Here is a 16,377-nt window from a genome sequence, read left to right as displayed (position 1 = left end):
ACTAGGGCCCCAATTTTTCCTGCCTGTGTCCAATTATTCAATGCTCCATTATATTATTTCTCAGTGAGGTTTGAAATAGTTCTCAGTTTAGGACATGATGCAAATTTAATTAGGGTATTTATCCCTTCTTCCAGCTCATTAATAAAGAAATTAAATAAAACCTAACACTACTCCTTGCCCCACCCCATTGATGCATTCTCTCAATTTGGTATCGTCACCAATTTACAGTCCTCTAACCAGTTTCCAATCCCTGTTACAATATAACGGTCTATGCCAGTATCGTTTTCAAGTAAACTTTGATGACATAGTAACAAATGCAATATATTGAGCCAGTCTTGATCCAAAGGAGTTTTGTTGATGGAACAAGATATATCTTTAAACTAGTGCATTTGCAATTTGATTTTAAAAAAGAGAAGAAGCAAAGCAAATCTGTCTGGCATTATCTGTGCTTTAGGGATGGGATTTCAGCAGGAGCAAAGTTAGGCCAAAGGTGACTGCTTCTGAAAGCTGCATCCTATCAACCTGGGCTACTCACGGCACATCAGATGTGCAGATTCTGCGGTCCAATAGCTTCTGTTTAATCTCAAATTTTGTTTCACTTACCCAAAAGAGAGAAAAATACGTGAAAAGAAACCCAGATTTATTCTACAGATTGATATGAAAAATTTTAAATTAGTGCAAACAATAGAAAACCTCTCACTGGGACCAAGACCAGCCAGCTATTGCATGTTTTACTGGGTATTTTTACAGTTGTATAAATACTTTTAAATTATCTAAAAAGTTTTCATAGTTTTGAAATGGAAATGTGAAAAAAATCAGTGTAATTACATCCTAGCAAATGTTGTGATTAGTCAACAGAGATGAATGCGTCATTTACAGGAATCTAAATACAAGGAAATTATTAAAAAGGACATGCAAAGGATAGGTTTCAGAGTAGCAGCCGTGTTAGTCTGTATTCGCAAAAAGAAAAGGAGTACTTGTGGCACCTTAGAGACTAACAAATTTATTAGAGCATAAGCTTTCGTGAGCTACAGCTCACCTCATCGGATGCATTTGGTGGAAAAAACAGAGGAGAGATTTATATACACACACACAGAGAACATGAAACAATGGGTTTATCATACACACTGTAAGGAGAGTGATCACTTATCGGAAACCTACTGACCGCTATTCCTACCTACATGCCTCTAGCTTTCATCCAGATCATACCACTCGATCCATTGTCTACAGCCAAGCGCTACGATATAACCGCATTTGCTCCAACCCCTCAGACAGAGACAAACACCTACAAGATCTCTATCATGCATTCCTACAACTACAATACCCACCTGCTGAAGTGAAGAAACAGATTGACAGAGCCAGAAGAGTACCCAGAAGTCACCTACTACAGGACAGGCCCAACAAAGAAAACAACAGAACGCCACTAGCCATCACCTTCAGCCCCCAACTAAAACCTCTCCAACGCATCATCAAGGATCTACAACCTATCCTGAAGGACGAGCCATCGCTCTCTCAGATCTTGGGAGATAGACCAGTCCTTGCTTACAGACAGCCCCCCAATCTGAAGCAAATACTCACCAGCAACCACACACCACACAACAGAACCACTAACCCAGGAACCTATCCTTGCAACAAAGCCCGTTGCCAACTCTGTCCACATATCTATTCAGGGGATACCATCATAGGGCCTAATCACATCAGCCACACTATCAGAGGCTCGTTCACCTGCGCATCGACCAATGTGATATATGCCATCATGTGCCAGCAATGCCCCTCTGCCATGTACATTGGCCAAACTGGACAGTCTCTACGTAAAAGAATGAATGGACACAAATCAGACGTCAAGAATTATAACATTCAAAAACCAGTTGGAGAACACTTCAATCTCTCTGGTCACTCGATCACAGACCTAAGAGTGGCTATACTTCAACAAAAAAGCTTCAAAAACAGACTCCAACGAGAGACTGCTGAATTGGAATTAATTTGCAAACTGGATACAATTAACTTAGGCTTGAATAGAGACTGGGAATGGATGAGTCATTACACAAAGTAAAACTATTTCCCCATGGTATTTCTCCCCCCCACCCCACCCCCCACTGTTCCTCTGATATTCTTGTTAACTGCTGGAATTAGCCTACCTGCTTGTCACCATGGAAGGTTTTCCTCCTTTCCCCCCCCTGCTGTGGGTGATGGCTTATCTTAAGTGATCACTCTCCTTACAGTGTGTATGATAAACCCATTGTTTCATGTTCTCTGTGTGTGTGTATATAAATCTCTCCTCTGTTTTTTCCACCAAATGCATCCGATGAAGTGAGCTGTAGCTCACGAAAGCTTATGCTCTAATAAATTTGTTAGTCTCTAAGGTGCCACAAGTACTCCTTTTCTTTATGCAAAGGATAGAACATTACGATTGGAACCAATTTCCAATGTTATGGACACAACACTCTTTCCCTCGGAGTCTGCTGGAATGTGGACATTTACTTTAGTCGAAGTATGATTTGGCCCTTTGTAGGGAAACAGGCAGACTTTAAACCAAACCAAACCAGTGCTTTCACCACTGCCCAGGGCAATGATTTGAGGTCTTTAACCATGGTAAAATCCTGCCCCACCCCCCAAATTCAGATTTTTTTTACTTCAATGGGGCCAGGATTTCACCCACTCAGCTCACTGAAGCACCTGACTCTAAATGCCTTGACTAAGAGACAAGTATTGGAGGGTGAATTTGGAAACAAAGTTGCGGTGATTAAGCTCATACTGTAGCAGCGTGAGAGAAGGCGGTTCTCTTCCACCTTGATTTGTCATTACACTAGTCCAAGCAACGAGATAAAACACTACCAAAATGTTAAAGCTCCATTTAAATAAATTCCAAGGTCTTCTCAGGCTATAAACTAGAATAGGATTAAATGACAAACAGCTAGCACTGCTGAGATGATTCATACCAGAATAAATGAAAGCCTGGTGGCCATGCACTATTATCTCCATTTTTAATCAGTTTACACTTTTATTTTAAATGACCAACAAGCCGTGTTATCTGGTGCTATTTAAACAGTACAGTAATCTCAAACCCTTTCCCCCCCAACTCCTCCAACCAACCTGGAATCCCATGAACACTTGGTCATGCTCTGTTCTCTGTTACACCAGTATCATTATTGTTGCCTCCTAGTGGCAATTTTTAAGCATTGGCTGTAGTGTTTGTGGTCCAAGATAAACTCGGAGATGAAGTAAGAGTCCCTTTTAGCTTGACGTGATCTGTAATAATGCAGTAATTTTTAAAGGGCATAGGGTGAGTATTCAGGCATGGACTTTACTTTAAGCACCCAGCTCTAACACAAGATATCAAAAGGGATTTTGAGTGGAGTTATAGATGGGCTTTAACCTACTACTTCTTTCTCACCTGCCATTTGCACAGAACACCCTCCCAAACCCCGCCTCTCTGTTGAATCTTGGCTTTTGAGGTGTCCCCACAATTTCCACAGAGTCCTTGAAGAGCACTGTTAGCTAATCCATCAGCACAGAGACTGAGCATGTCACCTCTAACATTCTAGCTCCCATCAGGACAAAGAACAAACACTCCAAGTCGGAAAGCATCTCGTCAATGCATTAGCATGAATGTACCAATAATTGAGCCACCAGGACGGCTTACACTGGCACATTTATGCCATTCTGCACATCAAAGAAACAGCTGAACACTGCAGTTATCAGGAACGTCAAAAGATTCTACAAAACGGTGAGCTATCCTGAACCAGAGTAAAACCCCGAGAGGAGCTCAAACTTTGTGGATTTCAACAGGAATTGCAGGGTCCCCACTGCCTTGTAGGATTTCATCCCATGGGAAAAATCTGAAGACATAACAGATGTCTAAAGGTGGAACTTTACTGGGAAGAAAGGGCTCCGAAGAACACGCAGGAGAAAACTGGAAAACCTAAGAGGAGTAATTGCACGCAGCAAGCAAGTTTGGCAAATGGAGAAGTTTCATAAAATACTATTAGTGATACTATAAGATACATGATCATCTTTGAAGCAGAATTTACAAGTTTTATGCACAGCAAAATATACAATTAATATATTTTTGCGCTAATCAAACACGCACATGTTGTCTGAGCCCTAAACATAAAATTTTCCCATATTGAGATGACTAGATTTGATTCTATGTAAAAATATGATCCCCAAATATAGAGCTATTTGATGTCCAGTTTAATGGTTTTCACTTTGACCTAGAAAATGAATTTGGCAGATTTAATTTAAAAATCTTTTCACAGAAGTTCCATAAAGAAGCACAAGAGAGTCAATAAGACTGGACAGGCTGGGGTTTTGATTCTCAGTAACTGATCCACAATGTAGGGGTCATGTTAGGCTTTCTGGACTCCAACTTCCCACTGCGCAAGAAGTAAAGGGCATAACTCATTGTAGGGTCTCAAGCTTTTTCAATGACTGGAAATTATTTGTGAACTGACAAAATCATAATTCAGACAATCTAATGCTGAATTTCTGAGCTGCTTTGCAAACTGGAACATCAGGGTTCCATTTATACTTATGTGGGTCTTGTGGTCATTGCTGCCAATGGTGAAGAATCACAGTGACTTCATGTTCAGCGATGGGATGCAGCATTTAAATGTACTGTTCTTCATCTCTGTCATTAGTGAGCAGTGACCACTTGCCACCTTCTTCCTCTCTAAAACCACCATGTCTGTGCAGCTTGTTTGCAGTCAGAGAGGAAAAAGACACTTGACTAATCTGATCCCAGGCGGTTGGCCTGGGTGAATCCCGTCTCCTGTCATCCATCCCAATGTGAATACTGATTTGGGAAGGAGTCAGTGGCTTCATGTGGCCTTGAGCTTTTGCTTCATACCTTTCAGTTCCTGGCTTCTTGTAGCTAGGAAAAGTGGAATAGGAAAGTTTAGGATCACCCAACAACTTTAAGAGCCTGTGTAGAAAAAATGTCACCACTGTCAGAAAATGTCGGACTTTTGTGATTAATCATCATTAAGGCTACGATTTTGTCATGGAGTCCGTGACTTCCAGGGACCTCTGTGACTTCAGCCCGCAGTGGTTGGGAGCTACCGGGTCCCCCCACAGCTCCCAAGGGAGGTGGAGGAACCCGGCAGCTCCCGGACGCCATGGGTGGCAGGCCCCCCGGAGCTCCAAACAGCAGGGGGACCCTGCAGCTCTGAGCCATAGGTGGCAGGGACCCTGGAGCTCTGAGCCTCCACAGAAGGTGGGGGGCCCTAGGAGCTCCGAGCTGGGGCCCCCACAGCTACAGACGATGTGGGGGCAGCTCCTAATTTTGTCAGGGATATTTTAGTAAAAGTCAGGGACAGGTCACAGGCTTCCGAGAATTTTTCTTTATTGGTCTTGACCTGTCCGTGACTTTTACTAAAAATATCTGTGACAAAAATCTTAGCCTTAATCATCTGCTACTTGCACTGCAGAAGAAGCATTAATGACACAGTACTGGTCACATCGTGGGCCATTTCCTTGGTGGATACAGTAGACCCTTATACTCTGGGACAAGAAAAGCCCAGGAGTGGCAAACATTTTAGGTCCTCTCCACAGATGTTTTGAAAGAAGGAAGCTTCTAGCCTTTCTGGCTGCTAAGGTAATTATCCTGCACAGTATAAGGCATTACTGTCTCCTTCAGTCCAGAGCCAAAAATATTTTGGATGATTCTGCAACACCTTGCCATAATGACCTCTAGTATTAGAATATAAGAGTGTCGGATCAAATTAAGATAGAAAACAAAGGGAAGACCTTAGAGAAATTCCCCAGACTTTGGCTAACCAATCCCTGGAATTTTGGGAGGGGAAATCCCTGCAGATACAGGTCTTGATCCTGCAGACACCTGAGCTTATACATAACTCTACTCAAATGAATACTCCCACATTGACTACACACGAGTAAAGTTAGGCATGTGCTTAAGCATTTGCAGGATTGGGGTCATAATGCCAGAAGTGATTTCCCATATTAGATCCTATAAAAGAATACAGTCAGAACCACCTAAGGTACAAATATGCTTTGTTCATTGTCAGCCTTTATTGAAGATGCGTGTCAATTTGAGATATCTGAAAGCAGCCTGGTTTTCAGAATATGGGTGCTCAGCACTTTCTGAAACTGTCCAGGTGTCTCAAGTAGGCACCCAAAAATGAAGGCACCCAAAATCACTAGTCATTTTATAAAAATATTCATCTCTAGTTACAGTTCAAAAATAGAATGATTTCCATCAAATAAGGGAGATACACTATCAATAAGGCTAAGATTTTTTACTAAATCGGGTATTTTTAGGAGAAGTCATGGACCAGTCACGAGCAAGAAACAAAAAAACATGGCCCATGACCGATCCATGACTTATACCATAAAATATCCCTGTTTAATCTTATGGGGGTGGGGTGGGTGGAGGAAGGGGATCCTGTGGCATCAGCTGCCAGGGGAGAGCCCCAGGGGGTCCACGGCTGCTCCAGCTGCTACTGGAAGGTGCGGAGCCCTGGGGGGCCAGCCGCTGCTCCGGCTGCCCTGGGACAGTTGCCAGGAGCTGCCCAGCTGCAGCTGCTCCCACTGCCCCCGAGCCAGCTGCCCGGGGCTGCCAGAGTAGCAGCCGGTGCGGCTGGCCATGGGTTCGGGGCTGCTCCAGCAGCCGCCCAAGTGGCGGCCAGTGTGGTTGTCCCCGGGGCCAGCTGCTTGGGTGGCTCTGGGCCCCTGGGGTCAGTCACACTGGTTGCTGCAGAAGTCATGGAGGTCGCAGGAAGTAATAGAATCTGGGACATCCGTGACCTCCATGAAAAATGTGGAGCCCTAACTATCAACCACCAAATACAATAAAATAAATGCACTTTCCTGTTGCTTCCCCTTTCCTCCCCTTCTCTCTGAATAATTTATAGTTGACTAAAGAAACAGAAATACTAGTATAAATCCACTGGTAACTCATTTTTAAAAAGCATCAATTAATGCTGAATTTTAATGGAACAGCTGTTTGAATGATTTGCCATCATTAGCTCATTTGACATTCACCAAAAAACCCCCCACTGATCATCAACTCAAGTACTATTTAAGTGGATCTCAAATACAGCAGCACAAGTGTTGTGCCTTGTCAAAGTTTTACCCCCTACTTAAGGAATAATAATTGCAGTAGGAATATATCAAGCATTCTCCTTATAATGAGATGGCTCTTTTTGAGAGGGAGGGGACCAAGGATTAGGTAAAATAGCTCTCAGCTAAAGGATCACTTGATAATTTTAAGTTTATGGCAGCCCATAGACCTGTCTCTAATCTGAGCTCCAAAACCAATAGTCTAGAGTTGCTGACTGCTTTGTGCAAAACTTACCATTTCAGTTGCAGGGAAGATAGCACCACAGATACTGAAGAAGCTGCCATTGCAGCTGACCCCATCCATGGCTGCAGAACAATTCCAATAGGCATGAACACCCCTAACAACAGAGAATATATCAAATCACACACATGTTATTAAGAAATGTAGTCTCTTAAAATATAGAATATTCTGTCGCTTTAATTTTAAAATGGGAAAGTCCAACTGTTAAATGGACAGACAGTCTCACAGCATGACTTGTGCGGACTTCTATAAACAAAGACATACCAACATAAATTTACATGGGGCTTTTCAAAACACGGGCTCTCAGTCGTGGAGTTGGATCCAGATGGGGAGACACTCTTGCGCCCATGAGAAGTGCTTTGTGCAGATGCAAGGATCTGTCCCTGCCTGGATCCACCGCAGGACTGTGGCCAAAGGTAAGACGTGCTATTTGTCTCTCTCTGCTACTATAGCAATAAAGCAAAGCAAACAAATGAGAAAAGCCTGAAGCACAGTTCAGGTGAGGAAGGATTGTTGAGGATAGAGGAGAAGACTGCTCTAAGACGTAGGTTTTAAGGAGGGATTTGGAGAAGGAAAGGGTGCTTGATGGAGGACAACAGGAAGAGTGTTCCAAGTATGATGATAGAAAATAGGTATTTCGGGAGCAGGAGGAGAGGGAAGGAGACAGAGGAAGCAGTAAGCTGAGAGGACTATAAAATAGCGAAAAGAGAAAACAAGGGTAGGAGGCAAGATTATTTAGGGCTTTGCAAATGAGAAATCTGAGTCAGATATGGGGATGACAGGAATCTGGTGGAGGGACTCAAGGAGGGGACATAGTCATAGCAGTGGGAGAGAATGTTTACCTTAGCAACAGCACTCTGGACAGACCTAAGGGGACTTTGTGAGGCAGGGAAGCTAGAAAGGAGAAAGTGACAGTAATTAAGGCAAGATGATGACAAGTGTATGAAGAAGAGGGTTAGCAGAGGGAACAGGAAGATTTTTGAGATCTGAAAAAGAAAGTAGTGACCCTTTCAGTGGTCTGATTAGCTGTGTGTCTCATTGTGCTTTACACGGTGCTTAAAAATAAAAACGTAGGGTCCAGTCCTGAGCTCCTGAATCAATGCCCTCAAGATCTATGAGAAAGGCAGCCAGTTAGCAATGGCTGAGTTGGAGGCAGATAGACAGCCCTCTCCTGCCACCCTTCACTGGACTTACACTGGAAGAGGTCTGAGGCAGGACTTATTTCATTGTGTTTATACAGTACTTGAATATGGGTTCAAAGGTGGGCTCATGGTGAGTATTAGGATTATTGTATGCATGCATAAAGACAGCCCTCAATGCCATAGCAGAGCATCAGATTTTGATATTTTCCAAGAGCTGTATTCTTTAACACACTCCTGGGAGGCAGACTGATTATTATCTCCCTCTGACTCATGGGGTTTATGTGATTTGCCCAAGGCTGCACAACCAATGGGATTCAGGGTTGCTGCAGCATTGCTGGTCCCAGGATACGAGAGAGACAAGGTGGGTCCAGCTTCTGTCACTGGAAGAGACAAACTTTTTAGCTTCACGGAGCTCTTCATGTCTGGGGAAGGTAACCAGAGTGTCTACATTAAATACAAGTCGGGACAGATTGTTAAGCATGAGGGGTTCACTCATGCTGTAGGAGACCACTTAAAAAAAAAACCCCACCAAAAGCTATGGACTTAACAGAGACACTGGCTTTATGGCTCACTACAACAATTTGTAATGCAACTTACTGCTGGTTAACCCTGAGCTGTCCACTTCCTTTTAAGTGGTATCGCTTGTGTTGAGGGAAAAGCTAATATGTGCAGAGCTGGCACCTTTTGGCGCCAGCCACTGTCTGTGCAGCACAGACCGCAGCACATTTGGGGAATCATTTCGGGCCTTGAAACTGTTCAGTACAGACCGCAGCACATTTGGGGAATCGTTTCAGGCCTTGAAACTGTTGTCCTTCCTGTCTTTGTGGTATGCGAGGCACGTTGTGTAACTGCATGTTCCGTTTTAATGATAAAGTTGTTGACATTCTCAGAACACGAGAAAGCACTCACCAGAGAGTGGCTGAGGATGGGGGTGAGGATGGAATTCATTGGTTAAGGGTGCCGATGCACGAGGGCAGCACGCGATGTCAGATGGTATATAAGCTTTGCATAAACTGTATACGGTGTCCCCTCCTGACTAGCGGGGGGGCACCACGCTCGAGCGTAATACATTAAACACAGACTGGAAACTCTGCAGATCTGGACCTGGTTTTTGGTGCCTCAGCCTAAAAACTTGAACCGTGCGTGACCGATCAGGTATAATTCGCAACAGTTTTGGTGACCCAGATGGGACTTTAGGCTCGTCACAAAAGGCGTACTGAGGTCGCGTTCCTCCTCGCGGACAGCTCTAGCCGGCAAAAGGTGAATTTACCTTGGAGAATTCTGACGGGGGGAAACACGAACAGTCGCTCGGACGATAAGGTGGCACATTAGGTGTCCCCTCGGTTGCCCAATTATGGGCTCTGGGCAGAGTATTAAGAAGGGGACCCCTTTGGCGGAAATTCTAGAGAATTGGAAGAATATTTCAGGCACCCATGGGTTAAAGAAGAAGAAAACTATTGTTTTATGTAAAGTAGAATGGCCAGTAATTCAGGCCCTTCCTGAGGTATCTATGCAATGGCCACCTGACGGGTCATTTGCAGGGGAAATATTGACTGCGATGAGAAAGAGGCTGGAAGATAAGGCTCCAGCCCAGATGGATTACTGGTATGTATGGGACAATTGGGCTTATGCACGTGCAAAAGGACGTCCTCTTACTTCTTCTTTTTCTTATCTGTCCCATGGGTCTTCGGCCCCACCCTATCCTCTGCCTACTTCCTCTCCCTTTCCTCCAGCTTATTCTCAGCCTTCTGATTCATGCCCGCAATCCTCCCGGTCGCAGCCTCCCTGCTTATGTGGACCCGTTCTGGATCCACCGATTGCTTTGCAAGCCCCTCTTATTCAGCAACCTCTTGTCTCCCATACGGTGGACGGAGGTGAACAAGTTGTTTTCCCCTATGTGCACTGCCCCTTTGGCCCAGGCGACTTGATAACATGGCAACAGCAGATGCCTCGCCTGCGTGATGATCCGGAACAGGTATTACAAACGATTCAATCTGTGTTTACTGCTTTTAATCCTGCCTGGGGGGATGTTCAGGTAATTTTGGACACACTTTTTACTCCCGATGAGAAGTATTCCATCTTGGATGCCAATAGGCGCTGGGCAGGAGAGGATAATGTCCGTACTGCCTGGCCCCTTGTTGATCCTGGTTGGAACCCTAATGTTTCTGCCCAAATGGACCTCCTTAAAGCAGGCAGGGACGGTCTCTTAGAGGCGGTGCGTAAAGCAGGTAGTAAGTCAGCTAATTGGTCTAAAATTCGTGAATGTCAGCAGGAGGTCACTGAGCATCCCTCTGCCTTCCTAGCCCGCTTGTCGAAACGAGTCCGCACATACGGCGGCAGCATCGACCCAGAAGCAGAGACAAACCATCCAATGATGGTTTCCTTTTATGTCGATCAAGCAGCCCCAGACATTAGAAAATATTTCTCTAAACATGTGCCTGATTGGCCAGGGAAACCTCTCCAGGAAGTAGTCCGCTTGGCCACTTTCGTGTTTAATGGCAGGGACGAGGAGAAAGCTAAGGAAAAGCGTAAACAAAAGAAGGAAGAAGTAAGTATGTTGGCAGCCGCGTTGCAGGTCCCAGTTGGGAGTCAGAATTGGCGGGAGCATGGCGAGGCGAGAGGCAGGGGGCGGGGACGAACAGAGCCAAGAGGAAATTGGGTAAATACGAAATTCGGCACTTGTAACTACTGCAAACAACCAGGACACTGGAAAAGGGAATGTCCCCTCCGCCCAAAGGGGGCCCCTTGGCAGGAGCCAGTGCACAATGGCCTGTCCGGTTTTTCCGAGACTTCTCAAGGGTATCCTCCCACCAACCCTTTGAATCAAATTGACCCCCAGTGACTGGAGGCAGAGATTTTGGGAATTTTGGGAGAGTTAGAGTGGGACCTGGGAATGCAGTCACAAATTTACCTGCAAATTGGGGAACGTTTAGTGCCTTTCTTGGTAGATACAGGAGCCACCCTTTCCACTATAACGTTTGTACCAGGGCCCGTGTCTAATACTAAGGTGTGGGTGCAAGGTATAGAAGGAAACCCCTGCCCGGCTCGGTTATCTTACCCTATCTCCATTAAGCTTCGTTCTCTAAAGCTATCCCATAGGTTTGTTATAATGCCGGAGGGCCCAGCAAACCTTCTGGGACGAGATGTACTGGGCAAATTAGGAGCACATATATATTGTGCCCCTGAGGGGCTTCGTCTGATTGTTCCAGATTCGACAGTTGCCTCTCTTATGACATTGACTATGTCTGTTCCCAGTGTACCCTTTGAATTGTCTAGTGTTCCCCATTTTTTATGGAGTACAAATTCCACTGATGTGGGTCTCCTTAAATCTGCGGTTCCGGTGAGTCTAACAACTAAAGATGGGCCGCCCCCTTCCATGAAGCAGTATCCCTTGCCAAGGGAAGCGGAGGAGAGTATCTCACGTGTTATTGACAGCTACTTGGCACAAATTCCTTGTAGTTCACCCTGTAATACGCCCATCCTTCCGGTAAGAAAACCTAAACCAGGAACTGACGGGCACCCGGTTTATCGGTTTGTTCAGGATTTACGCGCTATTAATGACTACGTTATAGCCCCGCATCCAGTTGTTCCTGACCCGAGTACTATTTTGACATTAATTCCTCACTTGGCCACTTGTTTTACTGTAGTCGATTTGTGTGCCGCGTTTTTTAGTATCCCTTTGCACCCGGATTCCCAATATCTATTTGCCTTTACCTGGAAAGGTCAGCAATTAACATGGACGCGGCTCCCCCAGGGATTCTCTGGATCCCCTACTATCTTTTCTCGCATTCTCACAGCAGATTTGAAGGACATTGTTTTTCCCGGTTCTTCGGTTTTGGTTCAGTATGTAGATGATTTGTTGATTGCCTCTTTGGACTATAGCACATGTTTAACTGATTCTGTCGTTTTACTTACTGCATTAGCGAATAAAGGTCATCGTGCGTCCCCATCCAAGTTACAGCTGTGCCTAAATCAGGTAATTTATCTGGGTTTTGTAATTCGGCCTGGGGAGCGTTTATTATCTCCCGATAGAGTGCGGGCAATCCAGGATTACCCGCGCCCGACAACAAAAAGACAGTTACGGGCTTTCTTAGGGGCTGCCGGCTTTTGTCGACCTTGGATCGTGGGGTTTGGAGAACTGGTAAAACCCCTGGTCCAAGCTACCACGTCATCAACCCTTGACCCGATTTCCTGGACTATGGAGAGGGAGATTGCCTTTACAGCGGTTAAAAAGGCTTTGGTTACGGCGCCCGCCTTGGGATTCCTGGACTACGGTAAACCATTTTTTCTTTTTAGTCATGAACAACAGGGAGTGGCTAGTGGAGTCCTCCTACAATATCTTGGAGACCGCCCACGCCCCATAGCTTATTATTCAGTACAGCTGGATCCTGTTGTCCGGGGCTCTGTTTCCTGTGTGCGGTCGATTGCCGCAGCGGCAATCATGGTTGAGCGTTCACGACCCATAGTTCTGGGACATCCCCTGACTGTTTGGGTCCCCCACGAGGTTGAAATTCTTTTAAAACAGCATTCTACCCAGGCGTTGTCTCCACAACGAGCTCATAAATATGAGCTAATTTTGTTGGCCGCTGATAACATCACTCTACGCCGCTGCAACACTCTTAATCCAGCGACTTTGTTACCCCTCCCAGAGGATGGCACCCCTCATCATAGAATCATAGAATATCAGGGTCGGAAGGGACCCCAGAAGGTCATCCAGTCCAACCCCCTGCTCAAAGCAGGACCAAGTCCCAGTTAAATCATCCTAGCCAGGGCTTTGTCAAGCCTGACCTTAAAAACCTCCAAGGAAGGAGATTCCACCACCTCCCTAGGTAACGCATTCCAGTGTTTCACCACCCTCTTAGTGAAAAAGTTTTTCCTAATATCCAATCTAAACCTCCCCCATTGCAACTTGAGACCATTACTCCTCGTTCTGTCATCTGCTACCATTGAGAACAGTGGTTTGAGCATTAGCTTGCTAAACCCAGGGTTGTGAGTTCAATCCCTGAGGGGGCCATTTGGGGCAAAAATTGGGGATTGGTCCTGCTTTGAGCAGGGGGTTGGACTAGATGATCTCCTGAGGTCCCTTCCAACCCTGATATTCTATGATTCTATGATTCTATGATTCTTTGAAACCCCCTTTCAGGTAGTTGAAAGCAGCTATCAAATCCCCCCTCATTCTTCTCTTCTGCAGACTAAACAATCCCAGCTCCCTCAGCCTCTCCTCGTAAGTCATGTGCTCTAGACCCCTAATCATTTTTGTTGCCCTTCGCTGTACTCTTTCCAATTTATCCACATCCTTCTTGTAGTGTGGGGCCCAAAACTGGACACAGTACTCCAGATGAGGCCTCACCAGTGTCGAATAGAGGGGAACGATCACGTCCCTCGATCTGCTCGCTATGCCCCTACTTATACATCCCAAAATGCCATTGGCCTTCTTGGCAACAAGGGCACACTGCTGACTCATATCCAGCTTCTCGTCCACTGTCACCCCTAGGTCCTTTTCCGCAGAACTGCTGCCGAGCCATTCGGTCCCTAGTCTGTAGCGGTGCATTGGATTCTTCCATCCTAAGTGCAGGACCCTGCACTTATCCTTATTGAACCTCATTAGATTTCTTTTGGCCCAATCTTCCAATTTGTCTAGGTCCTTCTGTATCCTATCCCTCCCCTCCAGCGTATCTACCACTCCTCCCAGTTTAGTATCATCCGCAAATTTGCTGAGAGTGCAATCCACACCATCCTCCAGATCATTTATGAAGATATTGAACAAAACGGGCCCCAGGACCGACCCCTGGGGCACTCCACTTGACACCGGCTGCCAACTAGACATGGAGCCATTGATCACTACCCGTTGAGCCCGACAATCTAGCCAGCTTTCTACCCACCTTATAGTGCATTCATCCAGCCCATACTTCCTTAACTTGCTGACAAGAATGCTGTGGGAGACCGTGTCAAAAGCTTTGCTAAAGTCAAGAAACAATACATCCACTGCTTTCCCTTCATCCACAGAACCAGTAATCTCATCATAAAAGGCGATTAGATTAGTCAGGCATGACCTTCCCTTGGTGAATCCATGCTGACTGTTCCTGATCACTTTCCTCTCCTCTAAGTGCTTCAGGATTGATTCTTTGAGGACCTGCTCCATGATTTTTCCAGGGACTGAGGTGAGGCTGACCGGCCTGTAGTTCCCAGGATCCTCCTTCTTCCCTTTTTTAAAGATGGGCACTACATTAGCCTTTTTCCAGTCATCCGGGACTTCCCCCGTTCGCCACGAGTTTTCAAAGATAATGGCCAAGGGCTCTGCAATCACAGCCGCCAATTCCCTCAGCACTCTCGGATGCAATTCGTCCGGCCCCATGGACTTGTGCACGTCCAGCTTTTCTAAATAGTCCCTAACCACCTCTATCTCTACAGAGGGCTGGCCATCTCTTCCCCATTTTGTGATGCCCAGCACAGCAGTCTGGGAGCTGACCTTGTTAGTGAAAACAGAGGCAAAAAAAGCATTGAGTACATTAGCTTTTTCCACATCCTCTGTCACTAGCTTGCCTCCCTCATTCAGTAAGGGGCCCACACTTTCCTTGGCTTTCTTCTTGTTGCCAACATACCTGAAGAAACCCTTCTTGTTACTCTTGACATCTCTTGCTAGCTGCAGCTCCAGGTGCGATTTGGCCCTCCTGATATCTTTCCTACATGCCCGAGCAATATTTTTATACTCTTCCCTGGTCATATGTCCAACCTTCCACTTCTTGTAAGCTTCTTTTTTATGTTTAAGATCCGCTAGGATTTCACCATTAAGCCAAGCTGGTCGCCTGCCATATTTACTATTCTTTCGACTCATCGGGATGGTTTGTCCCTGTAACCTCAACAGGGATTCCTTGAAATACAGCCAGCTCTCCTGGACTCCCTTCCCTTTCATGTTAGTCCCCCAGGGGATCCTGGCCATCTGTTCCCTGAGGGAGTCAAAGTCTGCTTTCCTGAAGTCCAGGGTCCGTATCCTGCTGCTTACCTTTCTTCCCTGCGTCAGGATCCTGAACTCAACCAACTCATGGTCACTGCCTCCCAGATTCCCATCCACTTTTGCTTCCCCCACTAATTCTACCCGGTTTGTGAGCAGCAGGTCAAGAAAAGCGCTCCCCCTAGTTGGCTCCCCTAGCACTTGCACCAGGAAATTGTCCCCTACGCTTTCCAAAAACTTCCTGGATTGTCTATGCACCGCTGTATTGCTCTCCCAGCAGATATCAGGAAAATTAAAGTCACCCATGAGAATCAGGGCATGCGATCTAGTAGCTTCCGTGAGTTGCCGGAAGAAAGCCTCATCCACCTCATCCCCCTGGTCCGGTGGTCTGTAGCAGACTCCCACCATGACATCACTCTTGTTGCACACACTTCTAAACTTAATCCAGAGACACTCAGGTTTTTCATGTGTGTATGGACGTCGTCACCCAGAATGGTAAGCCCCGCCCGGATCTAACAGATTCTCCTTTAATGGAGTCCGATCTGCTTCTCTTCACAGATGGGTCCTCATATTATTTAGATGGCTATCGGGTTTCGGGGTATTCAGTGACTTCCCAGACCGATGTTATAGAAGCCGCTCCTTTACCACCATCATTTAGTGCCCAGGGTGCAGAGTTGTATGCGCTCACAAGAGCTTGCTTATTATCCGCGGGAAAAACTGCTACCATTTACACAGACTCGAGATATGCTTTCGGAGTTTGTCATGCTACAGGCCAGCTTTGGAAACAGCGTGGATTTCTAACTTCATCAGGTGCAAAAATAGCTAATGGTCCCTTGATTGCCGCGTTGCTAGAAGCTATTTTAGTTCCACACCAGGTGGCAGTGGTACATTGCTATGCACACAAGCACTCCGATAGGGCTGTTTCTCAAGGTAACGCGTTAGCTGATTCAGCTGCAAAAGTG

General features: G+C 45.8%; 1 protein-coding gene across 9 annotated transcripts in view; it reads right to left on the bottom strand.

Annotated features, from left to right (window-relative positions):
• Positions 1 to 4,073: 4,073 nt before the first annotated feature.
• The window catches only part of ATP7B (ATPase copper transporting beta), an 80,141-nt gene continuing 67,837 nt past the window's right edge, over positions 4,074 to 16,377 (bottom strand). For all 9 annotated transcript variants that reach the window (XM_043504468.1, XM_043504469.1, XM_043504467.1 and 6 more), the window contains 2 exons: positions 7,316 to 7,418; positions 4,074 to 4,873 (listed from right to left, as the gene is read on the bottom strand). In XM_043504468.1, the coding sequence (XP_043360403.1) occupies positions 4,609 to 4,873; positions 7,316 to 7,418 (368 nt within the window). In that variant the 3' untranslated portion in view covers positions 4,074 to 4,608. The remainder of the gene's footprint in view (positions 4,874 to 7,315; positions 7,419 to 16,377) is intronic.

The sequence above is a fragment of the Dermochelys coriacea genome, chromosome 1 (genome assembly GCF_009764565.3).
Source record: "Dermochelys coriacea isolate rDerCor1 chromosome 1, rDerCor1.pri.v4, whole genome shotgun sequence".
In the NCBI taxonomy this organism is placed as follows: Eukaryota; Metazoa; Chordata; order Testudines; family Dermochelyidae; genus Dermochelys; species Dermochelys coriacea.
This window is presented reverse-complemented; position numbering and strand designations above follow the sequence as displayed.